Source organism: Panthera pardus, unplaced genomic scaffold (assembly GCF_024362965.1).
Source record: "Panthera pardus isolate Hobbes unplaced genomic scaffold, ASM2436296v1 HiC_scaffold_16, whole genome shotgun sequence".
In the NCBI taxonomy this organism is placed as follows: domain Eukaryota; kingdom Metazoa; phylum Chordata; class Mammalia; order Carnivora; family Felidae; genus Panthera; species Panthera pardus.
In genome coordinates this window covers 112,340,245-112,359,133 of record NW_026526721.1, presented here as the reverse complement: position 1 = coordinate 112,359,133, position 18,889 = coordinate 112,340,245, and the positions used below count along the sequence as shown (strand labels likewise).

The 18,889-nt window shown below is 40.2% G+C and overlaps 1 protein-coding gene across 1 annotated transcript; it reads right to left on the bottom strand.

Annotated features, from left to right (window-relative positions):
* Window positions 1-12,724: 12,724 nt before the first annotated feature.
* Window positions 12,725-17,722, bottom strand: LOC109258016 (mitochondrial import inner membrane translocase subunit Tim9-like). The gene is made up of 4 exons (XM_053904179.1): window positions 17,700-17,722; window positions 13,170-13,231; window positions 12,937-13,068; window positions 12,725-12,867 (listed from the first exon to the last, which is right to left on the bottom strand). The coding sequence occupies exons 1-4, from the start codon at window positions 17,720-17,722 to the stop codon at window positions 12,725-12,727; spliced, it is 360 nt and encodes a 119-aa protein (XP_053760154.1).
* Between the last annotated feature and the right edge of the window lie 1,167 nt (window positions 17,723-18,889).

Below are 18,889 nucleotides of genomic sequence, written 5' to 3'. Positions count from 1 at the left end.
GCTAGTATTAAAGAATTATTAACAATTTTTGCAGTGATGCTGATATATGGTTATGTTTACAAGAAAGAGTCTCATCTCTTCAAGACACATACTAAAATATTTAAAGATGAAATGATATGACATCTGATATTTGCTTTGAATAATCCAGTGTGGGACAAGAAGGGGAAATTTAGATGAAACTAGTTTGGCCATGAATTTGTAACTGCTGAAGCTGAGTACATAGGAGTTTTATCAAACTATCTTCTCTACTTTTGTATTCGTTTAAATTTTTCCACTATAAAAAGTTAAGCAAACAACAGCCTGCCTGACCAGTCAGTTGGTCTGAAAGTCTGGACTGGATTCTCATCTTTTTCCTAGGGCTCCTGCCTCTAGATCTTACTGTTACCCAGTTTAAATTTTTTAAAGTCTATTTATTTATTTTGAGAGAGGGAGAGAATGAGAGTGACAGAGGGACAGAAAGAGAGGGAGAGAGAGAGAACCTCAAAAGGCTCCACACTGTCAGTGCAGAGACCAATGCGGGGCTCGAGCCCACAAACTATGAGATCATGTCCTGAGCCAAAATCAAGAGTCGGACACTTAACCACCTGAGCCCCCTAGGCACGCCCCACCCCCACAGATTTATATTTATAACTAAACTAGTTGAATTTTAAGCATTTTTATCTGCTTAAAGAATAACAACGAAATAATAGCCAACATCGAGAATGCATACGGTCTTCAGCAAGTCCTGTCTTGCAAGTATCACTTAATCCTCACAACAACCCTATGAGGTAGGTTTTTATTATTATCCCCATTTCACAGATGAGAAAAATGAGACACAAGTAATTCACTGAAGGCCTCCAGGTACAAAATGGTTAGTAAATGTCTGGTTCTAGAATCGACACACTTGACCAGCATGCAGTGTTCTTCTCAGTGATGTGGACATGTGGAGGGAAAATCTACTGGGTTTAGTTACATGTTGTACTCCTCACCTATTGCTGTGTAACAAATCGCCCCCCAAGCCTCATGGCCTAGAGCACTGACTCTTATATCTCACAGTTCTGTGGGTTGGTTGGGCATTTCTGTGTTCCACCCTGTTCATGGCTGTTCATGAGACTGTGCTCAGCGGGAGGTGTCAGCTGGTTCTCTTCTTCATGAGAGAAATTGAAAACCCCGGGGAGTTAGGACGTCGATAAGAGGAGAGACCTTGTGGACTGGATTTTGTGCTTTTAAAAAGAGTAATTTTAAGTTTACCAATGTTTACATGCAAATAGATTTATTTATTTTTATTTGGGGGGGACACGGCAAAAGCAGTTCTTTTTTTATTTACTTATTTATTTTTTAATTTACATCCAAGTTAGTTAGCATATAGTGCTATAATGATTTCAGGAATAGATTCCAGTGATTCATCCCCTAAGTGTAACACCCGGGGCTCATTCCAACAAGTGTCCCCCCTAATGCCCCTTACCCATTTATCCCATCCCCCCACCCACAACCCCTCCAGCAACCTTCAGTTTATTCTCTGTATATGAGTCTCTTATGTTTTGTCCCCTTCCTTGTTTTAATATTATTTTTGCTTCCATTCCCTTATGTTCATCTTCTTTGTGCCTTAAATTCCTCATATGAGTGAAGTCATATGACATTTGTCTTTCTCTGACTGGCTAATTTCATTTAGCATCATACACTCTAGCTCCATTCATATAGCTGCAAATGGCAAGACTTTATTCTTTTTGATTGCCTAGTAATACTCCCTTGTATATATATACCACATCTTCTTTATCCCTTCATCTGTCGATGGACATTTGGCCTCTTTCCATACTTTGGCTATTGTGGATAGTGCTGCTATAAACATGGGGATGCCTGTGCCCCTTCGAAACAGCACACCTGTATCCCTTGGATAAATGCCTAGTAGTGCAATTGCTGGGTCGTAGGGTAGTTCTATTTTTAGTTTTCATATGCAGATAGATTAAAAAAGTAATCATTTCTAAAATGTTTACAATAAGCCTGTGGCCCCTCAGGCGTCCCTTTTCCCTCCGGTTCCCTGGAGAGAACTACAGTACTTCCCACCTTGTTAGCCTTGTCTTGTCAGCTTTGACCACTTCTACTTTTTATCAATTTTATCACATCCACCTTCTCTTGCTTGCCCATCAGCCTCGTAATATCATCGGATCTCTATATTATTGGAGCCACATGCAGGGTTTTCATTTGTGTTGTACTGAGATTGCACTTACTTTCTTTTTTTTTTTTCCCTGGAATTTAAAAATGAGTTATTTTACACTTACTTGAGTTTTTTAAAAAAATAGTTGATGTCTTCCTACACACTGTAACTGCTTTATAAAATACCCCTCAGTAACTGTTTTCTACACAAATCTGTCAGAAAATCTGTCATTCCTCCTCTTCTACTTTGTTTGGTTTGGGGTTTCATTGAAGAAATTCTTCCAGAAGCCCTCTGCTGGGCTCTAAGTCACACTCTTTAGGTCTTTTCCCAGCTGCAGGCTTGTGGCCTCCCATGCCAGCATTTTGGGAATTGTCTTTGCTTCTCTGTTGCATTTCCTGTCTCCTGGATCTCTCCTTAGTTTATTTCCTTATTGTACTGGTGGCTGGGGGGTGGGGGGAGGCTCTCTATGAGGAGGGGATGACATATTACTCCAATAATACTCTGAGAAAGGGTGAACAAAGAGATTTTTGTTTTTTAAAACCCTGTAAGTCTAAAAATGCCTCTATTTTATCCTTGTATTTGATGGATAGTCTGGGTGCAGAATCAAGGCAGAAAATTATTTTCCCCTTGGTCATTTGAATGCATCACTCTACTCTGTGAGTTTCTCTTCTTGCTGTTGAGAAGACCAGCAACACCCTGATTCCTGATCTTTGAATGCAGCCTATCTTTCTTTTTCAGAATCTTTTCTTTATTCTGATTTACTGAAATTTCACAGTAATGCATATCAGTAAAGGTCTTTTCTCATTCATTGTGCTGAACACATGGGTGGGTCTTTTCTAGTACTTAAATCTAGGAAACTTGTTCTCTTCTCTTGATAACATCCCTCCCACCATTCCTTTTCTCTTTTCTCTCTTTCTGGAATTCCTATTGGTTAAATATTTGGTGCTATCTGATGATCTTTGAATGTTCTCATCATCTCTTTTCTGTTGCTCTACTCAATGTGGCCATTTTCTGGGGGATTTCCTAGACTTCATCTTTCAAGTCATATATTAACTTTTTCTTTTTGATTAAATATATTTTTAATTTATCAGAGATTTTTATTTTCTGATTCTTCCTTTCATGGTCTGCTCTTCTTATTTTATGGAAGTTATTTCTTGTATCTCTCTAAGAATTTTAATTATATTTACTTTTGAGTTTCCTTCTGTTTCCTTGAATTTCCTCTGTGTCGTTCTTTCTCTTTTTCTTTCTTTCTTTCTTTCTTTCTTTCTTTCTTTCTTTTTTTTTTTTTTCTTTCTTCCTTCCTTCCTTCCTTCCTTCCTTCCTTCCTTCCTTCCTTTCTGTTTGTTTGGTTTGATTTGGTCTTTGTCCTTACAACTGTCTGGTGATTCTTGGCTCTCTGTTTATATTGAAATGTCAAACAGTAGAAAGTGGGCTGGAACTTCCAGGTGCATGAGTGACATATGACTACTGGTGACCTATAGACAGGTCAGGAGGTGCGCTGGAACTTTCACTGGGAAATCCCAAATATCAATAACTCTGCTAACTCTTTTCACCCTCAGCTACCTTGAATTCGTTAGTCTTTCTGAGACTTATGTGAGGCAAATAGGCCTATTTCTCATCAGCACTAAGTTTGTATTTCCTCTTCTCTGTTAAGTAATTTATGATTCTTCCAACTGCTTCCATGTCCATATATTGTATTAGGAAAGGTGTTTTCTCTTTTAATAAAAAAACAGAGTTATTATTCTTTTTGTGGTTTTGGAATATTTTGAGGAAGGAGAGTGGGTGGGAATAACATCTTTATGTCATCACCTAGGACTGGACTTTATTTATTTATTTATTTATTTGGACTAGATTTTAGAGAAATTTTTATGAGGGTTATAAGATAGGAAAGAGATTTGGTGGGTAGGGTAGGCAGAATCCTCAAGGTTTACTCCCCAAATTCTGGTCTTGTCTATTCAGTCAAACACGGATTTGAGGATTGCTCTGAAGAACTTTGCAAATGGAATTAAGGCTACTAATAGGGAGATTATCTTGGATTTTCCAGATGGGCCCAAGTGATTAAACTTGGAAGAAGGCAGACGAGAAGCAGGAAAGTTGAGGTGGAAGGAGAAATCAGAGAGATCTGAAGCTTGAGAAGGGCTTGATATGCAATTGTTGGCTTTGAAGACATAGGGGACCATGACGCATGGAATGTGATCAGCCCCTGGAAGACAGGAACAAACCCTGGTCCCTCCTATAGCTCTGGCACCAAATGCTCCACCAATTGCGCCAGAACCAGATTCTCCCCAGGGCTTCCCACTAAGCGCCAGGCAGCTGACACTTCCATTTTAGTTTGGCACACATCAGAGCACCGAGCCAGCCCCGCTGTATTTCTGACCTCAAGATAATGAGTGGTGGCTTTAAAAAGTCGTGCTATTTGTGGTAACTTGTTACGGTCACAATAGAAAACAAATACAGGGAGGCTTCTTCAGTGTGTGAGAGAGAGAAGCAGAAGGAAAGATGGGGGGATGGGGGCATGGGACACTAGGAACTTGTGTTACGCATTGTGAATGGAGAAGCCCTTAGGCATGCCTGAGAAGATTTCACTCAACATGAAATGGAGCCATAAAAATACTGAGCTCTGTGAATTTCAGCTCTGAATTAGGAGGGTGGAAATTATTACCGAAAAGAGAGAATCACGTTGTTTCAACATGTGGTGGAGATTATTGTGATAACTGAAGGACCCTTCTCATTATTCCTGCCCTGTGTATCCCTTTTCATGTTAGCTGTGGGCTTGGCCATGTGACCTGATCTGGCCAGTGATACACCAGTAAACATGACATAACCGTAGACTTGATAAGCTCATGTGCTCTAGGGTTTGCCTCTTTGGAACACTGTTGACCGACACCCTGTAAGGAAGCCTGCTGCTGGGGACGGGGGGGGGGGGGGGGGGGGGGGGGGGGGGGGGGGGGGAGCTTGCGGGGGCGGGGGGGAGCTTGGGAGGTTGAATATATTTTATGAACTCTTTTAAAATAACTGTCCTAATCTATTTGCATGCCTACAAACACTGCTAAATTTAAAAGTTAATATTTGAAAAAGCACAAAATCCAGTGCGTAGGGCCTCTTCTCTCATCAGAGATTTCCAGCGCTGCCCATTATCTCCATTATCATCACAAAAGACCGAGACTCCTTAAGAGGCACTGGCAGGATTGAGAAGGAGGGTGAAGGAATTACTGCATGCATATTAATTTCTCTTCTTTTATCCTGTCTCATAAGTAAAAAAATCATTCTCGTTGTGGTTGAGTGGGTGGCAGTGGCTCACTTCTCCACGTCTAATTTCATAAATATGTGCTTCAATTAGCTTTTGCAAATGAAATAACTAAGTCCTCATTCAATTTTCTATTTTAGAAGGACCATTAATCCGGAAAACAAATAAAAATAAATTAATTTTTAATGGCTAATGTATATTTTTTCAAAATGAGACTTATAACACTAATATAGCTTTAAATAGAAACTATAAGACCCCAAACTCCTGTTTTTTCTCTTACTGGGCTGATTTCTTCACACAGCCTTTCTAAGGGTCAAAGTCCAGCATAGTCAAAGAGCCATTCAAGAAGAGTATGTGGGTTTTTTTCCACCTGCTGTCTTTTTGTTTTTAATACTGAGAACAATCTAATCTTCCCTAAGCAGTTTGACTCAAGAATTCTATCTTTTCCAGCAGCCACTATTAATAGGAAGAAGCTAGGCAAAGATTTCAGAAATCAAAGTACAATAAAACCTCATTTAATGGGAATGTTCAGGGGACGAGTCATTCCGGTTAATTAAATTTTCTGGTTAACTAAAAATTAACCCGACACCCTTTGTTCAAATCTTTCCATAGAAAAATCTTTCTAAAACGCATTAGCTTCTTTAATGCCTTAGGAAGTGTAGGGTGGTAAATGTAATTGAATCTTTGTTTGATGATCGAAGTCCTTGCAGTGCCCCAGAAAGATCATTATGAACATAAATACTCATTGTACTGTATGGTGGATGTAGACGGCCTAGGAGATTGTGTTGAATGGATAATCAGCTCGAAATATAATCTGAAAAAGTGTGTGTGTGTCTGTGTCTGATATACATCACATGTATTTCATTTATGTCTGTGTACCTTTGTGCTTTTCTCTTGAAATCAGAAAGTAAAAAAATAATAATAATAATCGAGGGTCCCAATTCATTGGTTTAAGTCCTTTTTTTTTTTTTGTTTTTGGGTATGGTCATAATTAGACTTCTCAAGACCAACTTTAAAAGGATAGGGGTATGGTACTCTACATTATATACAGTTATGACATAGCTATAATTTTTCTTTAGGACCTTTTTGCCTTCACTTTCTTTGTTTTACCATATAAAAAGACAATGTAACAATATCACAGAGTAACAACACAATCATTTTCAGTTCTACACGTTACTGTCTAATGGTCACCATATGCATGTGTATGTCTGCAAAGTTGTCATCATAGTGTAATATAATTTTATGTCTTGCTTTATTTACTTAATATCGTACAAGAAACACTTCCAATGTTGCCACACCGTCTTCATATTCATTTATTTATTCATTCAGCAAATATTTATAGACTGCCTAAGATGTGTCAGCCCCTGTTTTAGATGCTGGATACATAGCAAAGAACAAAAAGGACAACAACCCCTACCCTTAGGAAGCTTACATTATTGTAGAGATTATCATTTTAAATAGCTGGATAGTTCTCTTTTGCTTTTAATGTATTTTTGTACTTATTTGATAGCACCCTTTCGCCTTGCGGCCCTAGGCTCCTTATGCGGTCTCCATAATATTCTCTATGGAAACTAGCTCATGGGTTCTTGGGATGTCATAAACCCACTCATCTGAAGGTGGGAAAAAAAAAGCATTAGCAGAAACATAGCACTGTATAACACTTCACCCTGTGCCAGGGTGAAGCACTTGTTCTAAGCCCTGTGTTACACATTCAGATTGCATGACAATCCTACGGCGTAGGTAATACCCCATTTTTCAGAAGAGGAAACTGAGGCACAGTCGAACAAAGATATGAAACAGTCTATTTGGAGGACATTGAAGCAACCCCTCTAATAGTAATAATGGAACTTAATTTTTACCTGTGTCATTAGGTGCCAGGTGTTGTTCTGAGCTTATTCATTCATTTAATCCTTACAGTTTCAATTGAAAAATGTGGAAACTGAGGCACACATTCGTAAGTATACTGTCAAAAGCCACACAGCTAGTAAAGGACAGAAATGGGGTTGGAACCCTGGCAGTCTCGCAGGATAGACACTCTCGGTGGCTTGCCTCTCACCAGCTGATATTTTAACATCTTACTCCTCCAAAGGGTGTTTGTATTATAAGAGTAGAAAGGGGAAGCTATTGCATCCCTAATGTGTAACCTCTGAAGCAGGAAATCATGATCCTTCTCCACTAACAGTACCGTTTGGACTGTGCTGTTTTCACCCCAAGGACAATATGACCAGATCACTAGCAAAACGTTGGACTTGTGTGAAATAATCAGCTGACAATGGCTAATTCTGCTCACAGGTAAAATTTATTACAAAGCACAGAGCTTGCTGAGGAATGATAGCTTCTTGGTGATGCCGAAAACTAAAAGCTGATGTGGAAAATTAGACTCGTAGAAATTATCCGCATGACATAAAACTCCAGACTTTAGACCTTCTTAATAACGTTTGGATCTGTCCGGTTTGACCCAGATAAAATTGGAATTAGTAAAAATGAGGGCAACAAAAGAAAACCCAAAGTGCTAAAAACATAATCAGTGAAGTTTGATAGGGACAAAACCTTGAATGGTGAATCAAACTTCGGTCGGAAACTTTACATCAGGGAGAACTGATCCCGGTGAAAATAATTGCAGTAAAATAGAAATGGGAGTATAAAACAAAAACGGAAATGGTCTCACTACAGTGTATAGACAGTTTATCAAGGATTTAAACGATCATAATGGCATTTGCCGGGAAATTGTGGATCAGTTCTTTGAAGATGAAAATTCATTAATGTGAATGACATTCTGGTGACAAGATCTTATTCATACATACTAGGACAAAACGTTCTCAGTGTCAAATAGTGGAACCAATCATCTTGTATTAAAAATGCCATGGCAGAGATAGGGCTGAATTTGTTGGTATCTGACCAGAATCTGTTCCATCTTTTTTGTACAGGTGTCCACTACCAAGAGCCCATGTTTACACATCATTTTAAATCAGTTTAGTTCTTTTTTTTTTTTAATATTTAAGTTTATTTATTGAGAGAGAGTATGAGCAGGGGAGAGGAGCAGAGAGAGACAGAGAGAGACAGAATCCCAAGCAGGTCGTCCCTGTCAGCACAGAGCCCAATGCAGGACTCGAACCCACGAACCGTGAAATCATGACCTGAGCCCAAGTCGGACGCTTAACCGACTGAGCCACCCAGGCATGCCTAAATCAGTTTCATTCCTTTAAACATTCTCCAGAATTTAGTTTGAACCTCAGACTAAATTTGGTATTTAGACTGAGAGGCAATAAACAACCATTTATTGATCATCTACTATCCACTTCAGCTTTGTTAGCTGCTGTGGGATTCATCCAAAAAGACCCAGTCCTTGATTTTAAGGAACACAAAAAATTGGAGAGTAGAGACACATGATGGCATGATTGAGAATACAAGAGAATATGTGATACATAATAAATAAGCAGCCATTCAGAGATGTAAAACACCCTTTCTAAATACTGCTCAGCCTAAAGCATAGGACTAGGCATTCAGAAAAGCACATGATATGTGCTGAAGAGATCAATGCTTGGAACTGTTTGGTTTTGAAAGTTGAATAAGATTTATATAATAGAGATAGAGGAGGACATTGAGGATAAGGCAAAAAACAAGATCCAAATTACACGTTTCCTTCTCCGTGCTCTCACAGCACTTTGTCTTTTACGACAGCTTTCCCCTTACATTATAAATACTTATACAGATAGCTGTCTCTCCTACTGGACCCACTTTGAGGGGAAGAACTGTGTCTTACTAACCTTTGGCACCTCTGCACATATCCTAATACCTATTTCCTCAGGGTTACTCTGTAATATTTAATAAATATGTTAATGAAAAATTGAATGAGTGAAGAAAGAAATAGGAAAGCCCAGAGGGTGCTCGGGGATTGGTGAGTTAACTAGTCAGGATACTCAGGGATTAGTGAGTTAGCTAGTCAGAGGATATGCACAGATTGGTGAGTTAACTAATCAGGATTCTCAGGGATTAGTGAGTTAACTAGTTTGGGGTGGAAGTGGAACTAATCTGGAGGTTGCTGCTCCTCAGGCCACACTGGGCTTGGCTCCACAGATAATGGAGGAACGAGGTAGATTTTCAGCATGGTAATTATGAAGTGTTGAAGTGACCCTGGCGACAGAAGCTGCAACCCTTTATTGACTGGACGAAGTGCTTTGCGTGTGTTCGCTTGTTTAATTCTCATCATTCTGCGGATTAGGTGATATTAACTCCATTTGTGTTGACTGTATCTCTGAGAGGCTACGGAAATTACTTAGAATCGCACAGTCAGCAGACGGCCTAGCCAAGACTTGAACCCTGGTGTGTTTTACTGCAATTCCCATGCCTCCCACTAGCCACAGGGCTCCCTCAGGGACTCTGGTGATGACAGGAAGCGTGGACAGGACAATGCCTGGACCATTTGCGGTCTTACGCTTAGGTCTCTGAAATGTGAAAATGCAGATTTGTCATCGGGTGAATCGAGCAGAGATTTACTGATGAAAAGAGATGTACTTCCTCTCATGGTACGCCTTAAACAGTACCTCTTCCAAGCCTGGAATCGCTCCTCGGACTAACTGCTCGGAACACAGAAACAGAAAGAGAAATGCTCGGTTACCGTGACATCAAGTCTGACTTCATCTCTGTCTACAATTAATTATTCTCAATCAGATAACTCAAAGAGGTGTCAGGTTTTGCCTGATGAACTTAAAAGGAAAATTTCTGTTCCCTATCCTCTTCTGACCTTATTTAATTATCTGAATATTTGCATTAATATTTGACATGCTAACATCTAATGTTGGGGGTTCGTGATAGTAAACCCATAAATTCTTTCCATCTTTAGAAAAATAGTTCACTGTGAATTAATTTTGACTCATTTCAATAGCAGTGATAATACTACATTCATTTGCTATTCCAGTAGCTATTACTTGCATCTTGACACAAATTGCTTTATAATTCAGTCTTTATTTTTTAGTTGCCTGAAATAATATCCTCAGTAGGTAAGGCCTTTCATCAAGAAATTGCTCCCAAGTACCCCATGTTCTAATGCCACCTTATTTTCTTCAGAGCATAATTTCAGTGGACTCATGGAAGATTTGAATTGAAATCCAATGTCTGTCTACTGCTGAAGTACCAGGAGCAATAAATGGCCCCTTTTTTTGTAGATGATTAAATAACAAAGTGCAGCTTAGGCATCTCATAATCACCAAGCCCAAATCATGCTATTGAATGAATTCTCCAACTGTGGCAGAAATCTTTCTAATACACAGGAGGAAAGGAGATGAAAGAAACCAGCCTTTCAAAGCTTTGTCCCGAGGAAGGACCGTGACTGTTATCTTCCCGGGTGATCATTGACATCGCATCAAGGTTGAATTACTGGCTTAGCTGAATGGGTCTGGGAGGATGAATCTAAAATCAAATGCCAGTTGAAGAGCACAATCTATGAAGAAAGGCAGTGGATGCAATTGAAGAATCATATGTGAGGGGATATAAGTTCGGCTTATTCAGAAATGAGAGTGACTGAATCTTCTTGTCACTTGGTGATCAATACATATTCTAGAAAAAACTGTTGCACTTCAGGTGACTTCCAGCCTAAGGATTAGGCAGAACCCTCTCCTCCTCACTTAATTTGATCTTCTCATTGCACCATCCTTATTTGCTAATGGAAACCTGACTCTAATTACCTGAAACATTGGGGCTGATACTTCCTACCCATCTTTACTATATTGAGGAAAACTGCTTGTTCCTAAAAAATTTAAATAATAAGGTTATGGATAATCCTCGTGGAATGTTCATTTTTGTGGCACTTAAATTGTGACTCAGAATGTTTCATGTAGGACTGATCACATCTCAAGTTGTTGAGTTTGAAAGTGTTTGAATCTGGATGCAGGCTCTGTTCTCTAAGATCTTGATACTTAGCATGTCTCTGGACCAGCTTCCCATGGGAGCTCGTTAGCCATGCAGGATCTCAGGCTCCACCGCAAACCTACTGAATCAGAATCTGCTTTTGAACGGGAATCCCAGGTAAGTCATATGCCCATTAGAGTTTGAGAAGTGCTGCCCAAGAGGGGAGGAGGGCTGGAGGGAATGTTGCAGAACATTAGATGTTCAAGGGAACATCCAAACTGATTGGTCAGAAGATTAGTGGAGGATGAAAAGGAAGGGTGGAACACTAGCATGGAAACTGGGAGGAAGGGCTTCTCAGAAGCCAAAAAGGGACCCTTAAAAAGGACAGGGTTAGACCTTCACGTCAAATATTGTAGAAACCTTAGGGAGCCTATGTCTGTAAAATCCTACAGGATTTGGCATGAGGGAAAGTTCTTGGGGCAGATGAAGAAGCCAGATTGTGGGAAAGTATGATCTGGAAATAGCGACTGAGGGGTTTGACTAACGTGAGAAGTTTGCAGCTTTGGTGCCGAGAAGAGATGGGAGAAATCGCTTTGGGGGTTGGGAGCCCCCAAGAGAGGCAAAGGGAAGGCACTGTCGTGGAAGAGCTGAGTGGTGTTAGAATATTCCCACGACAGGCAGGGGAGAGCTTTTAACTGGAGGAGGCTCCGTCTTCCTGGTACAGAGGAGAGGGACGGCGGAAGATGAGAAGATGGATGAGAAGCCTTATGGCCACATGAGAGGAAGCCTTCTAAGCCCAGTAGGAGGGGAAAGCCTTCTGCTGAGAATGGAGAGAAGAATGTAAAGGAAGCTGAAAAGATAAGTAATGTTTTGATTTTTAAAAAACCTCTTACAGGGATGAAGAGACTCTTGACATTCCTCTACTTAAGGTTACAAAATATCTTGAATCAACAGGATGACTGTTGCCGGAGTAGATTTCTGGGTTTGGTATTCCAGTAGGTTGGGCTTTATTGCTACGTAGTTAGCATATATGCTATGTGTGAGCTTAGCCTCTTGGGCTCCAGGGACCCAAAGCGTCTCAGTTTGTTCTACATGTCAAGTATTCCCCCCTCACGTACAACAATCTGATTTCTGACCCCCGGGGCTATTGAATTTGTAGTCTTGAAACTCCTAGTCACCACCAGTTGATAGATCCAATGGTGATTTTCCAGCTGTCTTCTCCCTGCCTTTCTGCAATATTTGAAAAAAAAATTAACGGCCCTCTTTCAATGAAACTGCTATATATACATATTTGTTGAAGAAACTATTAGAAATGATTTTTCTACTAAAGTGACCAAGCTGCTGAATCTTAGGGCCTCCATAAATGTTGCATCTTATTATTTTCATTGAAAAATAAGGCATTCTATCTGATTACTTCTGGTAAATAGCAATTTTGTGTCTCCAGTGGTTTCAATTTTCCAAGCAGTCATGAGAGTTTAACATGGTGGCTGCTGCTTTCAGGGGATTCTGTCAGATGAATCCTCATTTCTAGAGTAACTGCTGATGGCAAGAGTCCATTCATGAGGACTTCTCTGTCGTGGCTGGCCAAGGAGTCCTGCTTTGGCCACTGAGGCTTCATCCCCCCGAATATGATTTTCCTGGGGTCTCACGGATATTCTTTGTGTCATTTAGAAATATTTCTGTAAGCAGTGTTCTGAATAGGTGGTACCTTCAGGTTTTATTTCTCTTGTGAAGTCCAAAAAACAAGTTTCTGTAAGTTTATTGGAGGTCCCAGGAAATCCCCACAATTGTTTTATCTGATCAGATTCTGGTATTTGTGCAACCACGTCCTTCAGGTATGCTTATTAGTCACCTTTTCCGATGTAGAGGTTTCCTTTTTCTTCTGGAAAAGCAGTTTTCCAACCTTGGCTTGGATGCCTCCAGCGAGGCCTGATTTCTTACTCCAGCACAGGCTCTTGCATCTGATACCAGTGAGTGGCTGGGGGCCGCGCTTCCGGTTGAGTCTGGGGGCAGGGGGGGCAGGGTCAAAGCAAGTGCCACAAGCTGCTAGATGGAGGAGCTGCCTTACATATATTTTTTTAAATCAACAATATTGAGAGATAATTTATATTTAATAAAATGTACCTGTTTTAAGCATGTGGTTGGTTGAGTTTTGACCAATACATATACATACTCCTATAACCACCGCCGCAATCAAGCCATAGAACGTTTCCATCATTCCAAAAGATCCCAAGGCAACCACACGAATTTCATATCAATATAATCAATCCTACAATAGGCATTCTTTTATGTCAACTTCTTTTGCTCAATGTGATGTCCTTGAGATTTATCCACGTTGTTGTACGTATCAGGTCTATTTCCTTGTATCGCTGGATAGTATCCAATTGGATTGAGGAGCTGCAATTTCCTTTTCCATTTATTTGTCTAGGCATTTGGGTTGTTTTCAGGTTTAATAGTTATGAATAAAGTTTCTATGCACATTAATATACAAATACTTGAGTGGATATTTGTTATCATTTTGGGGGGAGTAAATGTGTAGGAGTGGAAGTGTTGCATTACGTAGTAAGTACATGTTTAAGGATCTGCCAAGCTGTTTTTCCAAAGCAGTTGTATTCTCAGTAGCAATATATAAGAGTTCTAGTTCTCCATTTTCCATCATTCATTTTAGCCATTGTGGTGTGTGTGTAGGCAGTCTCATTGTGATTTTAATTTGCTATTCTCTAAGGATCGATCAAATTAAGAATCTCGTTTGTGCTTATTTTCCATTCCTACATCTTACATCTTCTCTTGTGAAGTAGCTATTGAAATAGTTTACCCACTACTTTAAAAATATATATATTTATGTTTATTTTACTTTCGAGAGAGAGAGAAACAGTGCAAGTGGGGGACAGGCAGAGAGAGAGAGGGAGACCCAGGATCTGAAGCAGGCTCCAGGCTCTAAGCTGTCAGCACAGAGCCCCACAAGGGGCTCAAACCCACAAACCCGAGAGGTCATGACCTGAGCCGAAGTCAGCGCTCAACAGATTGAGCCACCCAGGTGCCCCTATTTTACACACTTCTAACATTTTCTCAGTATTAAGTTGTGGGAATTCCTTGTATGTACTGGACAGTGGTTCTTTGCCAGATATATTCATTACAAATATTTTCTGCCAACGTGTGAGTTGCCTTCTCATTTACTCAACATCTTAACAGAGCAGAAAGTTTTAATGACGAGGCCCAATTTATCAGGTTTTCCTTTTGTGATTTGCATTTTGTGTGTCCTGTCTGATGTTGCCGACTCCAAGACTGAGAAGATTTTCTTCTATAAAAGTGTCTTCCACTTAACCTTACGGCTCCTTTACTTGGTTATATTGGAGCCTGCTAACTTACTTCCTTGTGGTCTGTTTCCTTTCCAACTCCTCTTTTTCTATTTCCTAACCAAGTACATTTCTAGGCTTTCTCTTTCTTTGATTACCCAATAATGTATATTCAATCAAAGAAAATTTAGAAAACAAAGGAAGCACCGTAAATCACAATAATAACAGCACCAATTTTCAGTGCAGGACCTACCATACGCTAGCTGTATTATGGTGGAACGCAATGGTTATGAGAGCAAGCCTGGAAGTGTGACTGGCTGGGTTGGAATTCTATTTCTACCACCTTTTACTTGCATGGTCTTGGGTAGTGTTTCACTTGGTGAGAATTTACAAGATCCAATAGTGTTTGCGGTACGGTTCTTGGTAGCAAAAGACACAAAGCAAAAGTGTCAGGAAACAGACGTACATCTTCGAGGCACAAGCTTCCAAAGCTGTTCCTCAGCTAAGGACACACAGGATGTGTTTTCCCTCTAGCAGAGAAGCACAGGGACATGTATGGAATGTCCCTGCCCCAGGAAACCTCTTTGAGTCTCAGGGTCCAAGACCTTTAAGTGGGGGCTGATTGCATAGGCAGATCTCACTACGCAATCTGCCATGGCAACCGAAACTCAGGACCCAACAGTGAAACCAGGTGCACATCATCAGTCTTGACACTAATTCAAAACAACATGACAAGCTAGTAGAACACGGTTCGTTGCTCAGGTGTATATACAAAATCATTAATCAACACAAAGAACTCTCCAGGGCCACCATTCCCAGGGGCTAGCCAAGGGTCAATCATGATTCCCTTAGAAACAGCCAGGAGCTGGCAACCATACGTGCTTTTTCATTCATGCTCTCTTCAGAAGTAACCTCTCTAAAGCCTTCCTTTTCCTCATCTGTAAAATGGGAATATAAATGGAATTCCTTCATAGGGTGGTTGTGAGAATTAAATGAGATGATACACATAAAGCTTTCAGCATTAATTTTTGGTACACAGTTATTGCTCAATAGCTATTACTTACTTTTATAGCTATTACTTACTATTATTAATAGTAAGCATTTTCCTCCTGTGTCACATAAGGATAACAGTACCTGTTTCCTCAGGTGGTCATGAGGATAAGATGCAGGTCTAGTAAAAAGCTTAACACAGGGTTTGGCTTTTAAATCCCTACTAATCTCGGTGCCCCCTATAAACTGCATTATCCAGAAGAAACCATGATTAACATGTTGTCATATAAGCATTCCATTTGCCTTATTAACAATTAATTTGCACTGCTTTTTCAATAAAGCAGTGAAAAAATTCACACCTTTTTCAAAGCAGACACAGAATTGTCTCCTAAATGGATGATGACAGCAAGATCTGTGGCAACTGCAATGTCTGAAGTGCCCGGGAGGCCACAGCAAATGCTGCAAGGTATACAGCTGTTGTAGCTGCATAAAGCAGGGCCATCAGTCAGCACCCCCCTCCTCCCTGGGGCCAGGCAAGGCTGTGTGCTTCTAAGATTGGGATTTGTGAACATGTGCCCCCTTAGCTTCATTCTTTCATCCAACAAATCATTCTTGTCTTCTGTGTAGCAAACGGGACTCCAGGCACCGTGAAGCAAGACCCACAGGGTCCCTGCTCTGTGTCTCCTGCGTTTCCCTTATTCCATGTGAGCACACTCTTTTCAAATGAAGTGCCTTTTTATTACTCATGGTGTTCTAGGAATTTACTCATGATGGATAAAGCTGGAAATGAATGAATGACTCTGGTCTTTTCGTAATTTTTCTCTTACGAAGTTGAGGTCTTACTGTATTCAACGTTTTGTAATTTTCCCCCACCACACTCAGTCTCAATCATAAGTAGTTTTCCATGTCGTTAAAATTCTTTCATAAATTTTTAGTTAATTTTGCTGCAGCAGATCAGGGACTCCTTGGATTTAGTGGTATCCTCTTGATCGGTGGTTTTCCATCTTTTTGGACTGCAATCCACAGGAAGAAATATGTTATATATTGTGACCATGTACACACACACACACACACCTGAAACAGAAGTTGCACAAAACAGTACTTACCCTTATTACATACTATGCACTATGATATATTTCTTTTTATCCCATTTAATGTCTTATTTTCAAAAAATGTTGGTCTAGGGGCGCCTGGGTGGCTCAGTCAGTTAAGAGTCCGACTTCTGCTCAGGTCATGATCTCATGGTTTGTGGGTTCAAGCCCTCATCAGGCTCTGTGCTGACAACTCAGAGCCTGGAGGCTGCTTCAGATTCTGTGTCTCCCTCTCTGTCTGCTCCTTCCCCACTCGCACTCTCTCTCTCTCAAAAATAAATAAACATTTAAAAAATGCTTCAAAAAATGTTGGTCTAATATGCCAGGGGAAATGGGTTACTGCTATTAATGTTCTTGGGCTCCCAAAGTTGGATAAACAAGGGCTGGTACTTCTCTTTCTCCTCTTTCCTCCCACACTCCATCTGTCTCAGTTGGTTTTCCCTAGAAGTAGAGCCTGAAGTAAGGGTTGGGATGCAGGTTATTTATTTAGGAATTGATTCAGGGAACAGTGCTGAACTGAGAAGAAGGAAAGGGCAAAACAAGGTGTATCATGGAGCTAGTTGTTGCTGTGGGCAACCAGGGCTCGGGCTCACTGGAGAACCTCTAGGGAAATTGGTAGAATGCCCTCGGAATGGTTCCTCCAAAGGACGGGAGGCTGGGACGTTTATCCACCAGCTTCCATACTTTGCTATGTAAGCATGTTCAATACACCTCCCCACCTGGCTGCAGAAAAATGGAGAGAAAAAGATGAACGCCTGGATGTGGACATCATGCAAAGAAGTCTCCGTGTAGACTCTGCTGAACATGAGTGAGCCAGGACCATGTGATTCCGAGCACAAAAACCAGCTGCTGCTTCCTCTGAGCAGAAATGCTCTCCAACCTGTTCATCATAGCTTCTTCCTCTCTAGGCAGCAGGGTCTTGCTGCCATGCAGACAGGCAGAACCTAAAGAAATGACTCCTCAAGGCTTGGCTCTTGACACAGAAACAATAACAGAAAAAGCTGTCTTTCTCAACAGAGCTGTTTTCTTGCTGTGGGCTCAGACAAAAATCTAATTTCAGTTGAAGCTAGAAATATCTTCTAGATCAGGGATACCTTCCTATTCCATTCATGTCCATCATTGCTTCAGTGGTGGGGGATTTAGGAACAAGAAAATAACTCTAAAACAAGTTCCAAAATGTTCTTTTTCTTGCTTTAATCATGATTTGTAAGTATTTGTAATATAGGATGGATATTCTGTAATATATTTATTTATAAACTTTCCCGGGGCTCCAAGGTGGCTCAGACGGTTGAAGCCTCTGACTCTTGACTTCAGTTCAGATCATGATCTCACAGTGTGTGAGTTTGAGCCCCTGTCAGGCTCTGTGCTGACAGCGAGGAGCCTGCTTGGGATCTCCTCTCTCCGTCTCTCTCCACAACTCGTGCACGCACGCGCACACATGCACGAGCTCTCTCAAAAAATAAATAAGTAAACATTAAAAAAAAAAAAACTTTCCTAATGGAAATTTAGTTTGTTTTCATTCTTTCAGTATCAAAGATAATGTAGCAAACATCATCATGCATAATCCCTTGTCTGAGTCTAATATTATACCAAGAGAGGTCAAAGTAGAAATAGAGAGTTAAAGAGCATGAAAACTGTAAAAGCTTTTGATCTGTGTTGACCCATTGCTTTCCAAAAAGTGTAGATTTAACCGCTTTACATTCTCCCCTGTCATGTGGGTGTACTAGGCAATCTCAGAAACATCTTTTTTTTAATCACAATGTTGAGAATTTAGAAAGCATAGTAAAATGTAAATCATAGCAATAATAAATAATCCACAATCCTAAGACAGCCACTGTTAACATTTTAATATATTTTATAGTCTTTTCCATTCATATAAAATGTATACATATAATCTAAGAACAAAATAGGACATACTACATATAAGATTTTGTATTCTGGCTTTCTCATTTAATATTTTATTCCATTTTCCAGAAAGATATTTTTAAATGGTTGCAAAATGTTTCATCTGTGTCAGTTAGGAATTGTGTTTGGCTTCTCTGAACAGAGTTTGACTAGCATAAACATAGAAGGGTTTATTTTTCTCATATAATGAGACATCTGGAAGGAGGCAGTTGCTGGCTTTGTTACAGTGGTTCAAGGATGTCAGAATTGCAGTCACTACAATTCTCTTGGCTTTTCTGTCATGGTCCCCAAATGGCTACTGGAGCTTGAGCCATCATATCAGTGATCAAGACAGCTGGGTCCAGGCAGACATCCAGGCACTTGGAAGTCTCACCCAAGG

Coding starts and splice junctions, on each gene's coding strand:
- LOC109258016 (XM_053904179.1), bottom strand. CDS start 17,722: ATGGACATGAATGGAATAGGAAG. Junction 13,232..17,699: donor GACATGAATGGAATAGGAAG/GTATCCCTGATC, acceptor CCCTGCCCCCAG/ACTCAACCGGAAGCGCGGCC. Junction 13,069..13,169: donor ATGCAAGAGCCTGTGCTGGA/GTAAGAAATCAG, acceptor GTGACTAATAAG/CATACCTGAAGGACGTGGTT.